This window comes from Vulpes vulpes, chromosome 6, assembly GCF_048418805.1.
Source record: "Vulpes vulpes isolate BD-2025 chromosome 6, VulVul3, whole genome shotgun sequence".
Lineage (NCBI taxonomy): Eukaryota > Metazoa > Chordata > Mammalia > Carnivora > Canidae > Vulpes > Vulpes vulpes.
In genome coordinates, this window is record NC_132785.1 from 130484673 (window position 1) to 130499806 (window position 15134).

A 15134-nucleotide genomic window follows, 5' to 3' on the forward strand; every position below is an offset into this window, starting at 1 on the left:
ACCTGCGGGGCCGTGATGTCCACTTTGGGCATCTTGAGGCTGGGCATGTGGACCTTGGGCAGCTGTCCCTTGATCTTGACTCCTTCTGCTTTGCCCTTGAGCCCGGACACAGACACCTCTCCCTCGGGCAGGGACACCTCCAGCTCTCCCCCAGGGAGGTCCACATCTGCAGTGGGCAGTTGGACGGCAGCCTCGGGAGCTCGCATCTCCCCTCCCACGGAGGGCAGGGTGGCCTCCACTCCGACCTTGGGCACGGACACGTCCACGGAAGTTCCCAAATCCTTGCTGGGCGTCGACGCGCCAAAGGACGGCATCTTGAACTTTGGCATTTTGAACTTGCTGTCTCTGGCGGCCACCCCCTTGTCTCCCAGGGACAAGTCGGCCTCCAGCTTGGCGCCGGGCACCTGGGTGTCCACCTCCACGCTGGGCAGGGACACTTCCACGTCGGGGGCACTCACCTCGGCTTTGGGGCCCTTCAGGTCCAGTTTGGGCGCCTTGATGTCCACCTGCGGCGCCTTGATGTCCACTTTGGGCATCTTGAGGCTGGGCATCTGTACCTTGGGCAGGTGGCCCTTGAGTCCGGCTGCGGCCGAGGGCTCCTGGGGCTCCCCCTCGGGCACTTGGCCCTCAGGGAGCTTCAGGCCGGCCGCGGGGATTGTGAGCTCTAGGTCGGCAGGTGGGAGCTCAACGGTCACATCAGTGGTCTTGACGTCGGCCTCTATGGAGGGCACGGACACTTCGGCCTGGATCTTGGGCACAGACACGTCCACGGACGCCTCCAAGGACTTGCTCGGCGTCGACGCGCCAAAGGACGGCATCTTGAACTTTGGCATTTTGAACTTGCTGTCTCTGGCGGCCACCCCCTTGTCTCCCAGGGACAGGTCGGCCTGCTTCCTTTGGCCGTCGGATGTTAGGTCCTCCCCCACTGTTGGGTGGATCCCTGGGGTGTCAGGTTTTCTCTCCTCACCCTCTCTCTGTGTTGCTCTTCCTTCAGTGTGCACCGTGGACACTGTAATGGTGCTTCTTCCTTTTCCGTCCAGTTCCAGCTCTGGCTTTTCTCCTGCTGGTTTCCCATCCTTCCTTGGTGACCACCCAAAAGTGGGAATTTTGAACCTGAGCGTTGTCGTCCGGTCCTCCTTCCCATCTCTGTCCTTTTCCCCTTCCTTCTGGTGTCCATCCCCGTGAGCTGCTTCGGCTCCCTCAGCTCCTGCCTCTCGTTCCAGCAGGTGTACCGAGGGTCTCCTGGGTGCAGGTAACTCGGGTTCCTGCCGCCGCTCCTCGGTGAAGGGGGCCTTCTCTGCCAGGGTCCCTGCCTCCCCGTGCACCTGTCCCTGCACTGCTGTGGCCTCCTCTGTCTCTTGTATTCTTTCCTTGGCAAATTTAAACCGCGGTGTTTTTAAGGTGGTGGGGATTTGGATTTGGAATTCTGGTTGGCGGCCCTGTGTGTCCCCTTTGCCCTGCAGAGCTGATCTGGCAATCCCAATTTCTATGCCGTGCCCTTCCCCACCTTGTCGTGGGGCTGAGCCCGGCCCCGGCCTTCCTTCTGACACAGCGTCCTCCTGGTCCTTCACCTCCTTTGTCTTCCTCCGGCGCCTGGATGCCACGCTGGCCCCTTCCCCCAGGGCTCTGTGGCTGGGCAGAGCCAGTGGCCCCTCTGGCACCTCTGCCGTCCTGTCCTCTCTCCTGCTGTCCATGGTGGGCTCACTGGCCTTTTGGCTGTCCTCGTGGGATCCGGCCTCCTCCACAGTGCCGGCCGCGAGTGGTCCGCCTTGGCCCGCCGTGCCTGGTTGCCCCTCCAGCGTGGGAGCCTTCCCTGAGCGCACCCTGAATCTCAGGTTCAGGAAGCTCCTCCTCCGCTGGTCGTCGGGGCCTGCCTTCTGCTCCTGCTCCTCTGCTGGCGGCTGTGCCTCCGTGTCTGTGCTTGTGGGGGACACGTCCGGGGCACCTCCCCGCCCATAGGCCTCGGAGGAGCTGTGTGACCTCCGCGGGCCTGGCCTGCGCTTGCTCGTTATTGATTGGAATTTGGGCCAGGAGAGCCTCTCCTTCTGGGGCCGCCTGCCTCTGCCCTCCCTGGGCTTGGCGAGCAGTCTCTCCCGGTCTCCGCTCCCCTCCAGGGTCTGCGGGGGGGTCTCTCTGCACCCATCGGCGACATCTTTGTCCTGAAACACAAGGACAGTGAAGTTGGCGCTGCTGGTACAAGACATCTGAGCCCTGGGCTCAGAGCACAGAGGACGGTTTGGTGGCGCCCCCAGCCCCAGTCCCGGGGGCGGGGAGGCCCGACGGCGCCCAGCCTCCGCGCCGTGCTGCCTCACCTGCCCCTCGCTGCCCTCCGGGCCAAGCTGAGCCCCGCTCGAGGCCCCTTCCTCGTCCTCTGCGGCAGGATGTTTCCGTCTGATTTGGAACTGAACCTTGTAGGGCTCTGAGTACTGAAGAATTTTGAGAGCGTCTTCATATTTAATGTTGTCAAAGAATATGGTCGCGCTGAGCAGCTGATCGCCTAGACAAAGACAGGGTGGGCCCAGGGCGTCAGCTCCCAGTCCCGCCATGGCCTGGACAGATGCGACTCCAGGGGCACGCGAGACAGGCCCCCTGACAGGGAGCCCACCCCGGCCTCCAGGGGCCCTGCTGGGAAGGAGGCCACCCCGGGGCCCCGGCGAGGAAGCCCTGCACGGCCGGTGGCCACCGCCTGGACATGCCTGGGCAGCGTCAACGGGGGCACCCCGAGGTATAGGTATGGCCCATTTCCCCCCAGGTCCCTCCCGTCCTGTCGGGGACCCCGGGGTGGGGGTGGTCAGCACACCTTCTCTTAGGCTGAAGAGCTTGGCAGCTGAGGAGTCCTTCAGCACTTGCTTAACAAAAATGCCCTGGTCCCCGCCACCTGTGACGCTGTAGCCGCTGGCCCCAGCTTCCACTTCGGTCTGCAGCGTCACCTCTGTTGCCTCCTGCGTGGACCGGAGCAGAAGCAGGTCAGGGCCATCGTGAGCTTCTTCCTATGCCATCGTGGGCATCGGTGTGGGGCCCTACCTCCCATGAGCACGGGGACCCCAGAGTCCCGCCCATCATCCGGGGGACACAGGGCATGAGTGGGAGCCCCCAGCCAGGGCCCAGGCTGCTGCGTCCACGTGCTGGAGGAGAGCCAGCTGCCGGCCACGTCCCTTGGGAGCAGCACCCCTCCTGCCAGCACTAGGGAGTCGAGTCCGGGCCCAGCAGGCTTGGTGAGCAAACAGGGGGCCTTCAGCGGCCAAAGGCTTGCTCATTCTTCACACGCACTCCGAGCGTCAACGGCACGCAAGGAGGCTGGTGTTCAAACACAGGAGGGTCACGAGTGCAAGGGTCACGAGTGCAAGTCTGACGCAGCAGACGGTGCGACCAGCCTGACCCCAGGCGCTTTGGGTCCAGCAGAGCTTTAGAACTGAGGGAGCCACCGATGACAGCACAGGCTGCCTCGGGGCAGGGCACCCTCCTCACCGGGAGGCCCCAGAATCTAGCACCTTCCATGCTTTGTGTAGGAAGTGGGCAGCACTTTGCCCATTGTAGAGCCAAGAACACTGAGGTCTGTGTGCCTGGGTCTGCCCAGCCGGGGGTCTGGGTTCCAGGGGCCCCTGCAGAGACCCCAGCTCCCTGACCCTCAGGCACTGCCTCACCCACCTGCCTACGACTCATCCTGGAGAATGTCCGTGAGTCCCCTGAGTCTCGCTTCCACCAGGATCTCCGTCCTCCAGAGCTCGAGGAAGCCCGCCTGCTCGGTGTGTCCTGCGGCCACAGATGCCAGAGGTCACCCCCTGCCCGGCCCAGGGAAGGACTCAGGAGGCCAGGAGGCCCCAGAGCAGTGCTGTGTGCACAGGGCGCTGGTCTCATGGGAAGGGGGCTCGGTGACTCTCGGTCCTGCTGCTTCCTGCAGGGCCCAGCCTTGGGCCCCGCACCCACGCCCAGGGAAACCCCACAGGAACTGGGGTTTTGTGTGCAGGGTAAGAAGGAAACACGGCAAGAACAAGTCCTTTAGTAAATTCACCAGCTCCCATGCCCGGCCCGCCCCCCCCCCCACCCCCGGCCTCGTCTCCAGAGACACGTGTGTTCGCACACATCCAGAGCACCGAGCCTCTCTCCCACACGCGTGCACTACCTCAGCTGTGTCTTGGCCCGCTGATCGGAGGGGTCCTGGGGGACGGAGGGGTCAGAGAGGATGGCGGGAGGGGTATAACTGTGGCCCAGTGGGCAGCAGGCAGGGCAGCGTGGCTGCACAAATGGGGGGTTGATGAAGGAGGCGCGGCTGCCCATGGCCCCAGCTGCCTGTCCCTCAGCCTGGGGGTCCCTGTCCAGCAGCCTTACCGGGAGTCCAAAGCTGGCACCCTCAGCGGCGTATTCATACACAGGTGAGGACCCCTGTGGGCGTGGCCGAATGATCTCGTCCACGGGTCCTTCCGTCACCTGGTGGGAGACAAAAACCAGGTAACCCTCAGCCACCTGGGCTCTGCCCAGGGCCCAGGAGAGGCTGGGGGCTGAGTGGCGAGGGCGTGCATGCTCCCGGGGCCTCGCTTACAGACTGGTCCTCTTCCGTTTCTGCATCTGGCTCCTCGGGCTGCAGCTGCCGGCCAGACACTGCAAAGAGAGAGGATGAGTCAGTGGAGCCTTGCAGGTGGGGAGACCAGATGGTGGACCCCGGGGGGACAGGGGACGGGGCCCGGGCGAGGCCGTGCACTGTGTTTGTGCCCGTGTTGCCCCATCCTGGACCCTGGGTCTGAGAGCACATGCAGGGGTGGGGAGGTTGTGACGTGAGGCCAGATGGCAGTGAGCCCGCACAAAGTGGACTTCACAGATGGAGGCCAAGGAGGTCGCTAACAAACCCAGGGTAACAACGATGACAGCCCTGGGGCGGCCAGAGTCCGCGGCGGCTGCGGTATCTCACCCACAGTGTCCAGCACTCAACCAAAAGTTACAGGACACGCCAAGAGCCTGTGATGCATACCCGGGAACAGAACTCCCGGGAGCTCTCTGAATGCCCACGGAGGGGGGCTGCGCACACTTCACGGCAACTGCTGTAGGTGGAAAATACCACCGCTCAGGGAAGGGAGGTTGTCATTGAGGAAGAGAAGCTGTAACAGGCTACATGGATATCCTGGAGTCGACGGGACGCCCGGGTGGCTCAGCGGTTGAGCATCTGCCTTCAGCCCAGGGCGTGATCCCAGGTCCCGGGATCGAGTCCCCCGTTGAGGGAGCCTGCTTCTCCCTCTGCCTGTGTCTCTGCCTCTCTGTGTGTCTCATGAATAAATAATTAAAATCTTAAAAAAAAAAAAAAATAGGCACGAGGTTGTAGGAAGCAGGGGTTGGGCAACTTTTCTCTAGAAGCCCAGACAGTGACTAGTCTAGGCTTTGCAGGCCACGTGAGCTGGGGCAGAGGAGCCACGTGAGCACAGCAACAGCCTCAACTCCCCAGACCAGCAGGCGGGGTTAGTGCACAGGCCAGTCTGTCCACTCCCCAGACGAGAGGCGCTCATCCGGGGCCGTCTCGTGGGAATCGCAGCATATACAGATGCGGTCCATATGTGGCCACCACGGGAGGGGGCGGGGGACTGCGCACACGCTGGATTGAAATTTCTGTACTTTGCCAGAAGGAAGTCAACATTACTAGGGCTATGCGTGGACACAGGCGTGGACCGTAAACAGGCTCACGAGAGTCTGGGGCGGAAACGTCCCAGAACGGATCGTGGTGATGGTCGGACAACTCCATAAAGTTACTAAAAACGATTGAATTGTACATTCACAACTGGGGGGAGGGTTTATGGCGTGTAAGTGATCCCTCCACTGCGCCGTGAAAGAAAAACATAATCTGGGCAGCCCCGGTGGCCCAGCGGTTTAGCGCCGCCTTCAGCTCGGGGCGTGATCCTGGAGGCCCGGGATCGAGTCCCACGTCGGGCTCCCTGCATGGAGCCTGCTTCTCCCTCTGCCTGTGTCTCTGCCTCTCTCTCTGTCTCTCTGTCTCTCTCTCTCTCTCTCTCTGTGTCTGTCATGAATAAATAAAATTTAAAAATCTTAAAAAAAAAAAGAAAAATATAATCGCACAAAATGAAAACGACAAAATGTGAAATTGACCACATGTAGACGTGAAGCAAATGACAACTGTAGCTTGAAGGATGGGGATGGGGATGGGGAATGGCAGTTCCTGGTGAGTTCTAAGGTTCTCACGTTATACACGAGGCCAGTGCACAGCGACGGGTACAGAATACACCATATGAGCCACAAAGGAGGCATTACCGAAGACGCGTCGCTAATATGCCAGAAGTGGAAATGAGATGGAATCCTAAAACTACGTTATCTATAAATACCTACAATGAGTGTGTGGGTATATGTATAACATATATTACTGCGTAGTTAGATATGCGTAAATGTATTTAGTCAATCCCAAAATATAGTAAGGAAGAAGGGGGAACGGAGCAAGGATGAAATAGGAAGCCATTAGCAAGACGGTGGGATTTCAACCAACCACACGGACAATCACATTAACTATAAAGGGACTTAATAATTCTAACCAAAAGGTAGAGATTGTCAGAGGAGATTTAAAATAGCAAGACCTGGGACGCCTGGGTGGCTCAGCGGTTTAGCGCCTGCCTTCAGCCCGGGGCGGGATCCCGGGGTCCCCCGATCGAGACCCACGTCGGGCTCCCTGCATGGAGCCTGCTTCTCCCTCTGCTTGTGTCTCTGCCTCTCTCTCTCTCTGTGTCTTATGAATAAATTAAAAAAATCTTATTTATTAAAAAAAAAAAAGCAAGACCTATCCATATGCTATTTACAAGCACTGGGTTATAAACATCAAGCTTTAGATCGGCTAAAAAGTGAAAGGAAAGAAAAACATACACGATGCACTTACTATCCTCACATGTCATAACAATGAAAGTAGAGGGGCCCCGGGGGGCTCAGTCGGTTAAGCGTCTGACTCTTGGTTTCGGCTTCGGTCACAATCTCAGGTTCCACATTGAGCACAGTCTGCTTCGGTTTCTCTCTCCCTCTCCCTCCGCCCCTTCCCACTACTCACGCTCTCGCTCTCAAATAAAAAAATAAATCTTTTTAAAAAGGGAATAATTCTTCAAAAGAAAAAAAAACCAATGAACTTAATAATGTCTGTATACACCTAATAACAGAGGGTATAAACACAGAAGAGAAAACTGGCAACCCTGACAGGACACTTAAATCCACAATTTGGACAGGAGATCCTAGTCCTCCTCTGGGTACAAAACAGGACACGTAACAACAGGTGAACCACCTGTGAACCGGTGAGACCACACTGGCGCTAGGAGACCACTCCACCTTCGGACAACAAAATACACCTCCCTCCTATGTGCACGTGGGACATTCACCAAGATAGACTATGTGCCGAAATGACTATGTGGGGATCCCTGGGTGGCACAGCGGTTTGGCACCTGCCTTTGGCCCAGGGCGCAGTCCTGGAGACCCAGGATCAAATCCCACATCGGGCTCCCAGTGCATGGAGCCTGCTTCTCCCTCTGCCTGTGTCTCTGCCTCTCTCTCTCTCTCTCTCTCTGTGACTATCATAAATAAATAAAAAATACCTTTAAAAAATTTAAAAAAAAAAAAGAAATGACTATGTGTCATTGAAAATGTCTCAGTAAGTTTAGGGGGAAAGGGGGGGCTGGGGAGCAGAGTGGTTTGAGCATCCGACTTTTCGTTTCAGCTCAGGTTGCGATCTCAGCTCTGTGCTCAACGGGGAGTCTGCTTGAGAGTCTCTCCTTCCCTCTGGCTCTCTCCCCCTTCCCGCTCATGCACTCCATTTCTTTCCCTCAAAAACAAATAAATCTTTTAAAAAAGTGAAATAAATAAAATGTTTCACTAAGTTTAAGACAATTTGAGGGATCCCTGGGTGGCGCAGTGGTTTAGCGACTGCCTTTGGCCCAGGGCACTATCCTGGAGACCCGGTATCAAGTCCCACGTCAGGCTCCTTACATGGAGCCTGCTTCTCCCTCTGCCTGTGTCTCTGCCTCTCTCTCTCTCTCTCTCTCTCTCTCTCTGTGACTATCATAAATAAATAAAAAATAAAAAAAATAAAGTTTAAAAAAAAAAGACAATTTGAATCACGCCCGGTGGAATCAACACAGTCTGATATAACTATGAAAGATCAATGAAACAGAATAGAAAGTCCAGAATTGGTCGATTGATTTTTGACAAAGCGGCCAGGTTATTTCAATAGGAAAATCACAGTCTTTGCAACAATGGTGCTGGGACAACTGGATGTGTGTTTGGAAAACAAAACAAAACAAAACAAAAAACCTGGACTCTTACATAACACATAAAAATGAATTCAAAATGAATCATAGAGCTAAATGTAAAACCTAAAACTATAAACCTTCCAGAGGAAAACACTGGACATTCTGTGCCACCCTGGGGAGGCAATGTTTTCTTAGAACACCAAAGGTGTGACTCACAAAAGAAAATGCGATAAATTATATTTCATCATAATTAAGTACGTCCGGTCTTGAAAGCCATTCTTAAGGAGATGCAAAGGCAACGTGTAGATCTGACAAAGGACTTGCATCCAGATAAACTCTGACAAATCAGTACAAAAACACCAAACAAAAACAACCCCACCTCAGTTAAATATGGGCGAAAGCTCTGAACAGACCCTTGACAAAAGAAGCTGTACCGATGCCCACGAGAAAAGACGGTCAACTTCCTTAGCCAGGCAGGAAAACGCCAATTAAAACCAACAGAACAGAACAAGGACCCCAGAACCAATCTCACAGATGCAAAGCTGCGGGAAATGGACGGTCTTTTCCGTCGCCCGCGTGGGGCCGTTGGCTATCCCCGGGAAAAACGTTAATCTCAACATTATGGCAGCCCCAGAAAGTAGAGATTCCATGTGGGCTGTAGAACCCGAGCAGAAGGTCTCACGGTAAAGCTTCCAGCAGATAAATAGGAATGACTTTGGGGGAAGGGAAACAAATCCTAAGCAGCACAGGGAAGGCGCTAGGCCCACGGGGTATGGCTGAGAAAGTGGTCTAGGTCACGGCGAAGAGCCTCCGCTCCCCAGAAGACCCCGCGAGGGAGCCAGCCGTCAGGCCACGGACCGGGCGGAGACGTGCAGCGCGCTGGCGGAACCAAGGCCTCCTCCCCAGGACGCACGGAGGATTCTTGCAGACCAGAAGGAAAAGACAGACAACCCAGTAGAAAAACGGGCAAGACTGGAGGGCGCAGTCGGTCAAGCACCGACTCTTGGTTTTGGCTCAGCTCACGATCTCAGGGTCATGGGATCGATCCCTTCCTCAGGCTCCGCGCTCAGCGGGGAGTCTCCTTGGGATTCTTTCTCCCTCTGCCCTTCCCCCCACTCCTGCCTGCTCGCTCTCTCTCTCTCTCTCTCTCAGCCAGCTCAGCTGCAGGCACAGACCCTCAGGGAGTGGAGGGGCTGCGCCTTGTCCCGGGGACACGCGTGTGGCCACCTGGGGAAAATGCCTCAAGCCACACACTTACAACTTGCCCTCCTTCTCAAGAGAGACTTTAAAAAATTCTCCATGAAACTGAAATGAGGAAATGACAGACTTCACGGCCACAGATTTGAACCTTCAGACGGGCAGGACCCACGTGCAGAGGAGCGCCGTGCCAACGCCGCACAAGGAGAAGTGGACTCTCCATGGTTGTGTCGTGGTTGAACAATGAAAGCCGTATTCACGGCCTTTCCAGCAACACGACTCCAGCCCCCCCACCCCCGGGACCGTACTACGCATTCCAGGAAGAGACAGCGCTGGGGACACCCTGGCATGCCTGCCTGGGGCTGGGGACACCCCTTCTCCAGACGCCCACACTGCCGGGGACCAGGGGGACAAGTGCCCCCTGCCAACCCCACGGGTGCCCCAGCCAGCCCCGTGGGGTGGGCACCCCACTTCGGGGACCGGGCAGGTCCTTGTCCCTGTGGAGCACATGGGGGCCCAGTCCCTGCAGGAGCGCGGGTTGGGCTACTGCACTCTGGCCAAGCTGCTGTGTGGCCCTGAGCAAGCCCGTCCCTCCTCCGGGCCCTGATTTCCCAGTGGGCATCTGAGGGCTGCTGCGTGCGCCCAGGAGAACCAGAGGGCCTGCCAGGGCGGGGGCACAGGGTGGGGACACAGAGTGGGGACAGCCCTGCCTCTGACTCCCGGCCTCGCCTCTTCTCCACGAGCCTGCTGCCCCCGCACAGCAGCCGACGCTGACGGCGGCCGGCCCTACTCTCCGGCCTCAGTTTACCACCCAGGCCCCCCCAGGCCCTTACCCCCAGCCCCGGGGGGTCGCCGTGTGTTAGCAACGAGGAATGAGAATGCCCAGCCTGGAAGAGGGGGGAGCCGCTTGCCCAGGGCGGCCACCTGGGGCGGGGCACAGGGGCTGGCTGAGTCCCACGGAGGCGGCATAGGGGACCCACAGGGGCTAGAGGAGGGTGTGCCCCGGGGAGGGGCCAGGGGCTTGGGGAGGCTGCCAAGCTCACCGCCGCCCAGCGCCTCCGCGGCCGCAGCCCTTTCTGTGAGTCAGACAACAAAACAAGATCCTGGTGGCCGCCCTCTCCCCCCTCTCCGGGCAGGCGACCCGGAGAGGCGGGGGGCGGAGTCCCACAGGCCCGGGACAGGACCCCCGGGCAGGGCCTCCAGCCAGCGGCCGGGCCGGGGGAGGGGGCCCACCGCAGGGAAGGCTCCGGGCAGGGCAGGGATCCCCGGCCCTGGGAAGCTGCACCTCCAGATCGACCCCGGGGTGTCTCGTAGGCATCGAAGACCAGGGCGCAGGGGGCGGCGGCGTGGAAGTGGGTGCACGCCCGCACCGGGATCCTGGGGACCCAGGCAGGCCCAGAAGCCCACTGCCCTGCTCCCGCGGGCCAGCTGCACTGCCCACACCCGCACCCACACCCGCAGCCGCAGCCGCACCCGCAGCCACTGGGGGGTGAGGAGCAGGCCCTGGAGGGGGCGGGCCCAGCCCGAGGCCACCGGCTGGAAGGTGGGGCTGCGGGGTTAAGCCCTGGGTCCCTGGGCGCCCCTCAGAGCCACCAGCTGGCCCCAGCCTGGCCCAGGGTCACACAAACAGGAAGGAGGAAATCCTGCCTGCTGCGGGGCAGAGCTGCCAGGGGCCTGCCGGCCTCGGACCTGCACCCCGGGGCGGGAGGCCGAGGCACCCCAGGAACCCCCAGAGCATCGTCCTGCCGGGCCCTGTGACCCGAGGGCCCCCCTCGGCCGTGAGTGCAGGGGCAGCGTCCGTCGGCCTGACCCGGGCCCCACAGACGGGCCCCATGGGGACTCGGCTCAGCAGCCACATGAAATAATGACTCTAATACTTGGGGCGAGCCCGGGACTCTCCAGGCAGCCCCCCAAGTGGGGGTTCTCAGCGGCAAGTGTGCTTAACAAAAGCCCAGTTTGCATGGAGACTGGCCGCCCTCCAGAGGGGCCAGGGACAGTGGGCGCATTTGCATGTCGCCAGGGCAGTGGTGGGCCTGGGAACGAGGACACTGGCAGGAAGGGGAGCTGCAACCGGGACCGGCCGTGGCCTCAGAGATCCAGCGTGGGCGTGTGTGCCGGGCCTGGGACCCTCCCCGAGCACAGCGCACAGTCCCCCAGCCACCCAGGGAGCCGCGGGGGCAGGACCCCACGAGGCAGGCTCACCCTTGGGCCTGGAGCCCAGTGCCCACACAGGCGCACGGCACGCTCAGGCCTCACCCCAGCCTGGAACTGCGCGAGGAAAGTGCTGGGCTCGGCTGACTGGTCATGAGACCTTCAGCCTTCCCACAGCAACAGCCGGCAGCGAGGCCCTCCCAAGGTAACTGCGTGGGGAGGCCAGCTCGGCTCCCGCTTCTGCCCCCAAGGCCCTCGCCTGGCCCTCGCCTGGCCGGCTGGGCCTGGGAGTGAGGGCTGGCACCCACCCGCAGCCACACCCCTCCCGCTGCTGCCCGGCTGCAGCCAGGACTTTCCAGGACTTTCGTGTCACCCTGCAGCGCCCCCAGACCGTGCACAGCCCTCCCACCGCTGCCTGGGCCCAGACCTTCCAAACTGTGCTGCACACCAGCAGCCTCCCCAGCCCCGGCACCTCGCTCTTCCACCCCGGCCACTCTCAGTCCAAGCCTGGCCACTGCCCCCCTTCCTCTCTGGTCCCCAACACTCAGAGCCCTGCACACAGTAGGTGCATAATAAGTGCCAGTGCAGAGAGTAGATGGGGAAAGAAAGAGGAGGCGCAGGGCAGCTCTCCTGGGAAGGGGCAAGTCCACGGGCCTGAGGGTGCCGCCGAGCTGTGGGGCTGGGAGGGTCCTTCTGAACCTGGAGAAACCGAGGCAGGCACGCCGGCCTCCGACTCCAGAGGGCCCAGCAGCCAGGAGGGGAGTGGGCCTGAGCCTGTTTCTCTCTCTGAGCTGAAAGGCCGGTACCCTGGAGGTCCTGCCCACCGCTGCCCACCTGCCCCGCTGCAGGGGAGCCTGCACTCGCTGGAAGCGCCCGCCCCAAACTCCCGGGGTCCCCAGTGCACCAAACAAGGATGGTGGACGTCACCTGAGGAATCCTCCCCGGCCACATGGTCCCACCTTGGGGACCTGCCCTGGGATGGCGATGGCTGTGTCGGTGCCCTCGGCCACCACGACCTGGTGGCCCGTCCCACCAACGTGGGCTTGGGATGAGGCAGGGCAGGGGCTCTGGGAGATGACAGCCCTGCTCAGCCCGCAGCCCGAGCCCCCACCCGGCCCCCACAGGCCTACTGGGTGGTGAGGGGCGCAGGTACCCTAGGGCTGAACCCCGGGAAGGGGGCTGGAGGCTGGGAGCAGGGGGCAGGGACAGGGGCAGGGCAGGTACAGAAGACAGCCGCAGTGGCTTACCCAGGTCGATGTCCTCCCAACTTGCCCAGAGTGAAGATCCCAGCTGGCGCTCCCTCCGCTGCCCTCCTGGGTCCCTCCCCTCCAGAGCCCCGCTCCGCTGCCCCGCCCTGGCCTCCTCCTCTGGCCTCCTCCTCGCTGGCCTGGAGCCCCACCAGGGGGCTGGGCGGCCCCCTCACAGGCCCGGAGCCGGGCCAGGCCCCTCCCCCAGGGTGCCCCCCCCCCCCAGCCCAAGCAGCTGACTGGGAAAGGAAACGCCCGCCTGGGGATGTCTGAGTCACTACCACCCGCCAGCGCAGTCCAGTCCGGTCCTGCTGTGTAGACAGGTAGGCAGCCGCAGATGTCAGATAGGATCCCCCCACCCCCCCAGGCTGTTCGTTGGCCCCGTGCCTCAGTTTCCCTGTACGTGCAGGGACAGAGGCTGGAAGCTGGCCAGGCTGGGGGCACAGAGAAGGGAAGGCACAGCCTGAGGGGTACCCAGGCCCTTCCAAGAGAGCCCCGCGCGGGGTGCTAACGCCTGCTCCACCTGCGACGTCGGGGCGACACGGCACGTCAGGCTGTGCCGAGACCCCTGCCCAGGGCACAGCCAGCCCCTTCCCCGGCAGAGACCACCGAGGCCGGAGCAGGACGAGCCCGAGCTCGCCGCGGCCTGGGCCAGTGAGTGACCTTCGGTCTGCCCGTGCCCCTCGGCGTGCACCCCTCACCCTTGCAGCCCCTCAGCCAAAGCTCCGCAGCAGCCTCTGCCCAAAGCGGGGGCCTCCGACGAGCTGGGCGCCGCAGGGCCCTGGAACCCGCGTGTATGACCCGCGCCCGCGTCACCGGGGCCTGAGGGGGAGCTGAGACGCAGCCTCTCTGAGCCTGAAGACCCCAGCTCCGCCCTCCCCGAAGCGCCAACTGCCTGGCCTACCACCTCCTGTCACCTCCCGGGACCCCCAGGACCCAGCCCCCAGCCCAGGGGCCCAGGGGGCGGGTGGGAGGACGCAGAGTCTGGCTCCTGGGCCCCTCCAGCTCCCGGAGCCCCGGCAGGCCTGGGCAGGACCGCGCAGCCTGTGCCATCAGCAGATCTCCTGCTGGATCCCGAAGCCGCCCCGCCCTGCCCCGGGGCCCTGCGGGGTGGGGCTCAGCTGGCTGCTGGCACCTGCACCCAACAAGCAGGTCTGAGCAGGCCCGCCCAGCTGAGGGACCCAGCCTGGGGGTCCAGGGCAGTGAGGGGTCAGGCCCAGCCCTGGAGAGGTGGTGGTGGGATGGCTTCACCCCACCCCTGCCCGCCACCCCAGGCTCGATCGGCAAGGCAGCCACTAACTGGGGGCTCTGGGGACAGCCGAGGGCAGCGAGCCGCCCATGGGGACACGGAGGGGGTGACAGTAAGGGAAAGCACCTGGCCGCTCAAGGGGATCCCAGGTACACAGAAGGCTCTAGCCCGTCCCGGGGCCAGGGGTGCTCTTGGGTCAGGGTGGGCGAGAGGCCCAGGGTGGGCCCCCAGTCCAGGAAGGAGGTGCTGTACCCAGGCCTCTCCCAGCCTCCCCTCTCTAAAAATTTAACGGTCACAAATGACTCTATTTACAGTGAGCCGGGAAAGCTGGCCAGGCCGGCTGGCGGTGACCTCACCCCTCCCACAGCCCCAGACAGTTCTCACCTGGGAACTCGCTGCCTGGCACCCCACACTGCCTGGCACCCCACGGCTCTCTCATCGCCCCCAGGCCAGGGCTGAGCCCAGCCGGAAGGAGGCTGCTGCGGGTTCAGAGTGGGCCACGCACTCTCCAGCCCCGGACCCCAAGCCCACAGAGCCACTCGTCCCCCTCCTCGGGAACCCCACTGCCCCCCAGGCATCTGGTCCTGGAGCACATGGGCCCCCACCTCGGCAGCCAGAGGGAGATGCGGCCAGGTCGCCCCACGCTGCGTGGCTGGGCCTGCCCCCGCCCCCCAACTCCCTGTGCTCTGCTCCCCCCTCCCCCCGCCCCCACATTGCCACCCCTCACCCCCCACCCCTGCCGCACCCAGCTCCCTCCAGACTCCCTGTGAGCACATGCGGCTTGCTCTGCCCAAAGCGCTTTCCCAGCTCGGACCCTGGACTCCCTCCCCACAGGCAGCTGCCCGCAGCCCTTGGCAAGCGCTGTGTCCGGGTGAGGCCCCTGCAGACGGGAGGTGGGTGCCAGCAGGACCTGCAGATGTGCGGGACAGCCGGGGGCACCGGGCGGGCAGGGACTCAAGCCGGAGGCTCAGGGCTCTGGGTCCAGGCCACCGTGACCTTGTAGGGCCAAGAGTCAGGGGGCCGCCCTCCATACCTTGCCCCTGTGCTGGTGTCCAGTCCCACAGGGGTCAT

General features: G+C 61.7%; 1 protein-coding gene across 1 annotated transcript in view; it reads right to left on the reverse strand.

Moving 5' to 3' along the window:
- Positions 1-15134, reverse strand: part of AHNAK2 (AHNAK nucleoprotein 2) — a 31812-nt gene extending 16678 nt beyond the window's left edge. Inside the window, exons 1-8 of the mRNA XM_072760488.1 lie at positions 15097-15134; positions 12815-12954; positions 4541-4599; positions 4330-4428; positions 3649-3753; positions 2801-2942; positions 2313-2497; positions 24-2159 (exon numbers count right to left, since the gene is read on the reverse strand). Of these exons, the coding sequence (XP_072616589.1) occupies positions 24-2159; positions 2313-2497; positions 2801-2942; positions 3649-3753; positions 4330-4428; positions 4541-4599; positions 12815-12954; positions 15097-15134 (2904 nt within the window). The remainder of the gene's footprint in view (positions 1-23; positions 2160-2312; positions 2498-2800; positions 2943-3648; positions 3754-4329; positions 4429-4540; positions 4600-12814; positions 12955-15096) is intronic.